The 7,724-nt window shown below is 42.6% G+C and overlaps 1 protein-coding gene across 1 annotated transcript; it reads right to left on the bottom strand.

Annotated features, from left to right (window-relative positions):
- Positions 1-2,238: 2,238 nt before the first annotated feature.
- On the bottom strand, positions 2,239-5,132 carry LOC103635905 (Os05g0140333-like protein). The gene is made up of 2 exons (XM_008658283.3): positions 4,163-5,132; positions 2,239-2,664 (listed from the first exon to the last, which is right to left on the bottom strand). Exons 1-2 carry the CDS (start codon positions 4,917-4,919, stop codon positions 2,564-2,566), a joined length of 858 nt encoding a protein of 285 aa, XP_008656505.1. The 5' UTR covers positions 4,920-5,132; the 3' UTR covers positions 2,239-2,563.
- Positions 5,133-7,724: the final 2,592 nt, after the last annotated feature.

The following is a 7,724-nucleotide window of genomic DNA, read 5'->3' as shown; positions in this document are numbered from 1 at the left end:
AGATTTGTGGAGGAAACTAAGCATTTAAATCATTTTTTTATTTCCATGCATGTCAATCCATTTTTTTCAACTCACTTTCTTACCATCCTAAATTTGTGTGCATGCAGCAGAAAATAGATTTTCTACCGGGTGTATCGCAGTGCATAAATATCTAAACCGTGTAGCATAATTAGTATCAGTATATATCATAGAAAACAAATTTTCTACCGGGTGTATCGCAATGCATAAATATCTAAACTGTATAGCATAATTAGTATCAGTATATATCATAAAGTAGTTTCAATGATTCTACCTGTATGATTGTTGTCAAGATTCTACTTTTATGAACAAAATAAAGTATTAAAATCAGATTTTTTTTTTTGTTTCCATGTATGTCAATCCATTTTTCTCTCAACCCACATTATTGACATCTTGAATTTGTGCACATGTAGCAAGAAATTAATTTTTACGCAGTGTACCGTATTGCATAAATAACTACACTGTGTAGCATAGGTAGTAGTAGTATATTTTGTAAAATATTTCTAACAAGTCTATCTACATGGCTGTTATAGAGATTCTATATTTATGGATGTAATAAAGCATTCATTTTTTTCATGCATGCAGCAGTTAACGGATACCATGTAAATGAAAACAAACTATGTGCATGCAAGGAATAATGCATAGCTGGGACTTACTGTATCCTATGGAAGCCCACGACTCCCAATAGACGTGCGCTCTCTCTATATATAGGCCTGGGCAAAAATAACTGGAACCGAGGAACCGAACCGAAATATTCGAGAACCGAAACCGAACTAACCGAACCGAAGGAACCGTTATGAAATTCGGTTCTGGTTTTTTTAGAACCGAAATAAATGAGATATTTTCGGTTCTGCACTCTAAAGAACCGAAAGAACCGAAAAAACTAAAAGTATTAGATTCAATTTGTTACATGTGTTTGTAACTTCGGATGTTGTGTTATCAACTTATGTTGAACCTCTAATCATCCATGTATTGTCTATGAAATTATGGTTATTGTGCACTTTGTGGTTGTTTGTGGGGAGATGTTGCTGAAATTTTTCACTAAAGTTGTCGCTATTCACACTAGTACAGAGAAGTTCTATAGTGGCGGTTGTAAACCTATTTATAGTGGCGTTTTTCGTAACCGCCAGTGCTAGGGGCCAGTAGAAATCATTATTTGTACAGGCGGGTAACTGAGGACCGCCAGTGAAAATCGATTTTCACTGGCGGTCGGCGTAATAAAACCGCCAGTGAAAATCGATTTTCACTGGCGGTCGACGTAATAAAACCGCCAGTGCAAATCGTTTCCAGGAAACATAAAACATATTTTAAAAATAGTTAAAAAATTTATTTTTATTAGGCCCACCCCACCCCACACGTAATAAAGTCACAAGTCGCGGCATTTTTCGCGCAAAATTCGCGCGCTACGCGGTTGCTAGTATTCGAACCGGCGACCTCACCCTCGCGCGTACCCTCCCCTACCACTCCGTCTATGACATGTCTTGTGTCTAATTTGTAGTTGTTTTCTCCACATATTACAACCATTTGAGTGTAAATTACTTATTTGAGACCCTAAACGAATTCAAAAAAACAAGTTGTCAACTACAAAGATAAATAACTTTTGAAGTTCTACAACTTTTATTTTGACACTTTTTTCATCCGAGGTAGTTTGCAAAATTTGAATTTTAAATTTGACATACTTAGATTCAATTTTTGAGAACCGAAATGAGTTCAAATAAAAAAGTTGTCAACTACAAAGTTTCATAACTTTTAGAGATCTACAACTTTTATTTTGGTGGTTTTGTCATACGAGGCCGTTTGAAAAACTCGAAAAATTAAGGATAAAAATGATTTCTAGTGGCGGTTCCTTAAGAAAACCGCCACTAGAAATCGTATTTCTAGTGGCGGTTCCTTAAGAAAACCGCCACTACAAATCATGGATTTCTACTGGCGGTTTTCTTAAGGAACCGCCAGTAGAAATACGATTTCTAGTGGCGGTTTTCTTAAGGAACCGCCACTAGAAATAGCACAGTCGGTGGTGAAGCGAAACCGCCTGTAAAAATATATCGTCCCCGTAGGCTTTGAGCCTTTTTGTACTAGTGTCAGAATTTTAGAGTGGTTGTTACAGTTCGGTTAGAACCGAGTAACCGAAACGAAGAACCGAGAACCGAACTAGTCGGTTCTGGTTTCTTTATCTCGCTATTTCGGTTCTAGTTTTTGAAGGACCGAATTTCTATAAAAAACCGAGGAACCGAACTGAACTGAACCGAAGAACCGAACGCCCAGTCCTATCTCTATATATAGCTTTGTTAAAAAGGCAACCTCACATTGATACAATTCCTTGCACACACAAGCTACAGACGCTTAGATATCTCTCACACTAGGGGTTTACATTATTCGAAATCGAAGAGTAAGTACTTAGTAGTGTATATGGATATAAAATGGGAGTCTACATTTGATTCGTTATAGCTAGAGACGACACTCCTGTTTTCTCGGCTACTTTGCTTCGATTCGTTTGAGTGCAGTGCTGTCCCGGCCGAGCTGGAGGTTGCGGCGGTATATGGAGTCATGAGGCGAGATGGGTGGTGGTGGATGCAAGCGCCACCGCCTGCGCCCACACCTTGAGCCGAGCCTTCACGTCCATCGGATCCGCTCCTCCTCCTGCTGCTGTAATACGTATATAATAATTAATCAACGTCCATTCATTTAGAAAATCGAGGGGATCGAGAGAAACTTAGAATCTATATATGCAAATGCAACTGGACTAATCGATGGCGAGTAGTAATAATAGCCATATGCACCATGCTTATTAGCCATCTCTGTCCAGCTTATCAGAGACTGATGAATCTCATGATGATGGCGGATGGCGACACGCAGGAGTGGATGGGGATGGGATTAACTGTCCAAGCAAGGCCAATCCATGCATGGTGGCGAGTGGCGATCGCCGGTCCGGTGCGGGAACATGGTTTATGATGATAGACTAGCATCTGGATGGCGACCGTCCGTAATACCCGCAGTGCCGGATTGCAGTCTGATAATATTATATTTATGCAGAATGGAGTGGCAGTCGCTGTTGTGCTCATAGATTTAGTGGTGTTTGAATGTAATACAGTTAATAGTTACTTCCTACATTCTAAAATATAATTCGTTTTATATTAAATATAAATATAATTCGTTTTAGATTACATGTAATTTATTATCATTTACTAGTGAATTTGCTAAAAGCCGCTAAAATCGAACTATTAGCTAGACTGTTTAGATGTCTTCAACTAACTTTAGCAGCTAACTATTAACTTCAGTGCATTTAAACATGGTCTTAATTAATTTGCGACCACGTAGAGGCTGGAGTACAGATGACAAAACATGCCACACAACACAACACTGCACTGACAGGATATAGTGCATGAGAGTAACTGACTAAGTATAATAGAGTGACATATACCAACTATAAGTTGTGAGAGAAAGAAAGCGAACCAAGTATTAAATATATAGATTGTATCATGAGAGATCTATTATATGACTAGACTTTTAGTTGGCCGAAAATGGCATAACCATTTATTAGAGTCGGCATGCCTTGCCAACACTATAGGGCTCTAGAACCTAGTAGTGCCCTTGCTTTTCTAGACATTATTTTATTTTAAAAGCTTAAAAGATCTAGAATATCTTTAATCTTACAAATATGATTTTAAAACATGAATATTCATATCAATATAGACTAGATTTATCAAATTTAAAACCATAACAAATCACGGTTCACAATCACATTCACACATTATAATCACATCTATAGACCGTCAATTAGTCTATGTCATGCCTAATCATGCTAATCACTTAACCGTGTCGTGTTTATGCCAGCCCACCATGCGTTAGGGTGATGATGTAGACCTCATGCCATATTAACATGACACTACATGAATTGTGTCGACACTACAAAAATCTATCGTAGCTAGTACAACCTATTTAGCACGGTCTATTTAGACATACATACATAGCGCGGAGAGCAAGGTCGTAGTAGGTAGCACGTTGGAATCCTGCAGCCATCTAATGGAATCCTATATAATTGACCTAATCCTCTCCGTGACTTTAGGCATATATACTAGCGCGTTTTCAGTATGAGAATTAATAGACGGTCAATACAGATGGTAGTAGTATGTACGCTGCGTACCATCAGGGCAGGAGTCGGCGCCGTCGCACGGTGAGTCGGGGCCGCTGCCGGGGCTGCCGGCGCCTCCGGACAGCCCGTAGCACTGGATCTCCACGGTGCAGTCGGAGGGCAGCTCCAGCCCGAGGTCCCGGCACGCGCGGACCTCCTCCACGTCCATGGCCACCCCGCCACCGGCCTGCTGATGCTGGGAGTGGGACGATGACGACGACCTCGGCGACGTGCCGACCACCACCACCACGGGGGTGTCCGCGTCGGGGGCGCCGCCGTTGCGCTGGTGCCAGCTCCGCTTCGCCTCCCACGCGTGGTCCAGCCACGCCTCCCGCGCCGCGCGCTCGCGCCGCACCACGCTGAAGCTGCTCCGCCTTTGCTGCTGCTGCTGCTGCATCCCGCCGCCCCGGAAGAGACGCGCCCACTGCTCCGCCTCCGGGTCGTCGCTGTCGCCGTGCTCCTCCGGCTGCTGCTGTTGCTTCTGCCTCCTCCTCGTGTCCTCGATCGCCAGCCACGCGTGCGGCGGCGGCAGCGTCCGCGTGCCACCGAACGAGCGCCGCGCTGCCGCCACCCCGGCGTCGAAGTTGGCCTTGCGGTCGGCGTCGCCTTCTCCTCCCTCGACGGCCAGGCGAGACACCCGCTTGCTCACCTCCCTCGCCACCACGGCGGCGCGGCTAACAAGGTCGTCATGCTTCTGCTGCTGCTCATGCTCCTCTCCGTCGACGATGAAGCTGACACGCTGCTGCTCCGTCGTCGTCGGGCTCGACATGCCTGACCTACACTGCACCTACAAGCTAGATAGTCAAACTAGCTAGTTATGTGTGGATCGCGAGGGATCGGAGACGAAAAGTGGAGCAGGTGAGCGAGAGAGAGAGAAAGCGAGGGATCAGTGGTTGCTTTGGGTGGGAATGAAGCGTAGGCTGGTGTGGTGAGGCAGGGTCTATATATACCTGGTTCCGGCCATCGATGGGGGACCCGGTGGCGCGACACATGGACACTGGACGGCGGCCAAATGGAGACGGAGAGGATGAGGATATAGGCAGCTAGCTGCAGATAGGTTTGTGCGTGACGTTGGACGACGCTGTCAGCTCTCGCTGTCTGCATGCAATGGTGTGGTATGGCCACCATATGCGCGGTGTGGCATGGCAGGCATGGCAAGGAGTATATCAACAGTGCCCTGTTCAATCAGGCGTACGTGCAGGTCTCCTGTCTCCAGCAGGGCGTAATGAATTCGTGATGCATGACCGCCCGCTAATTAATCCAGGAGCATATATATAAAGTTGCAGATGCTGCCTGCGTGCACACTATTGTTATATGCTTGTTATCTGCTGCAGTGTTGAGTGTTGACCTGCATGATGCATGGATGGGCAGCCTTCATACTTGTGGATGGTGTCAACGACTCAATCTTAGATGTAATTTCACAAGAGGATATATATAGCGGGGGAAACAATTGGTTGGTCGCTGCCGTCGTCAACCGGTAATGCTATAGAAGGCTATTTCCAACACCTCCCTATCTCATCTTCTATCTCATCCTCTATTTCAAATTTTACTCTGCAAACGGTGTCAAATAGTATCATCTACAGCTTTGCGTCCTCTATTTTACACTACTCACTGAAGACAGTCTAAATGAGCTATGTTAAATAAACCGACACTAGATTCGACATGACTCGTAGTACTTTGGCAATCAAAACGGCACGGCATGGTCTAAATAGTGTCCATGTCGATGTGGCACAAGACCCAGTGTGACACCCTAGCATGGTAGGCTAGCACGAGCACGACACGTCTAAGTAGTCGACGCGAGTAGACACATCTTAGATCAATTGATGGTCTGTGGATGTGATTGCAATGTGTGCATGTGATAGTGAATTGTATTAGTTATAGTTTAAAATTATAATAAACCTGGTCTATATTGTTATGAATATTCATGTTATGAAATCATATTTGTAATGTTAACGATGTTCTAAACCTTTTGAGATCTTAAAGTAAAATAGTGTTTAGACTGACACGAGCACTACTAGGTGTTATGGCATGACATGATTAGACAATATAGCATCATGCCAGAGGTGATAGATTTGCACATTTACCCACACAACATGACTGGATTAGTAAATCGTGCCTGATAGTATGTGTCTAATAGTGTCGTACTTTACGGTGTCCATGACAGTATCGTGCCATGTGATATGTTTAGCCATCTTTACTATATTAAAACACTAGTTTTTCTAATTTCACAGTTTTCATCATTGTTGTGCTCTATCACATTTAAATACTAAAAATGCTAAAATTATACATAAATGGTGATTCAAATCATGGTTGTTGGCCCTAAATTTATATTCACATTCACCTTCCAACATTTTTATATCTAAGCATAAATAGAAACCGTCACAATAGGAACATGGACCATTTTCAGCGGCCACTGCTAATTTCGGTGGCCAGACAACGGTCGTCGATAATTAATGGTAAATTTCGACAGTATCCTACTGGCAGCTACATTGTTTTCGGTAGCGCTACTGGCAGCCAAAGAAAATATGCTATCTTCGGCGGCTAAGTCTAGCAGCCGAAAATTAACCCCTTAATTTCGATGGCTCCTTTGGGGCCGTAGAAAATACCTTATTTTCCGCGGCTGGCTTGTGGCGCCGAAAATTATAGCTTATTTTCAGCTATTTTTTGGTGGTCAGAAACCACCGAAAATAGACCCATTGCCATCTAAAATAGACTATTTATAGCGGCAACGAGCCTATTTTCGACAGTCTGCAGCCGAAAATGGTATACAATTCAATAGTATTTAACAATGTACGGATATTTTGCTAGTCTCTTGGTAATGCACCGCTTTCAATCACGCACTGCAAACCCTATTTATAGAAAAGTAAACCAGTTTGACATGTAGTTGGCGAGAAACAAACTTTGTTTTAAACAACGGCAAGAGCGTTGCCGCAAGATATATATTAGACAATAGTATGAGAAAATACCAGGGAAAAGAAGTTAAAAGAAACAGATTGTCTAATTGCATGTGAACGTCTAAATAGATACGGAGAGGGGAGAGAATAAATAGATTGGGGATACATTTGTTCAACTATAGGAGATGGGCCTTCCATCTAACAACATTATTTGTTCCGGTTGTTTTAAAATTGTTAGTGATACTAGCTTTAGTATTGGTTTAAAATAACTAGCTAGTGTAGAGGATATTAGTACCAGTTGAAGCCATTACTAATGTTAAGTTATTTAATACCGGTTTTTTAATAGAACGGATACTAAAGTTTAAACTTTTAGTGCCGATTGGAAACACCCACCAGTACTCAAAATCCAACAGCTAGAGCAAAAAAACAATGACACTAGTATTGATCATTGGGCAAGTGTGTGTCTAGACCACAAATTTAAGCAAGAAAAGAAACCAGTTCAAGAGAAGAAAACAACAAACATGGTTATTAGCGAGACTGGAGAAGGAACTTCTGGGTATGGTAACTATTTACCTACTGTTATTTTAGTGTGTCATTCACCTGAGTGGTGGGCTGATACTGGTGCTAATATTCATATGTGTGCTGATATTTCTTTGTTTTTCTTCTTATCAGTGCAAATA

Source organism: Zea mays, chromosome 8 (assembly GCF_902167145.1).
Source record: "Zea mays cultivar B73 chromosome 8, Zm-B73-REFERENCE-NAM-5.0, whole genome shotgun sequence".
NCBI classification, from domain to species: Eukaryota; Viridiplantae; Streptophyta; class Magnoliopsida; order Poales; family Poaceae; genus Zea; species Zea mays.
The sequence above is the reverse complement of the archived record's forward strand: the minus strand, read 5'-3'. Positions and strand labels throughout refer to the sequence as shown.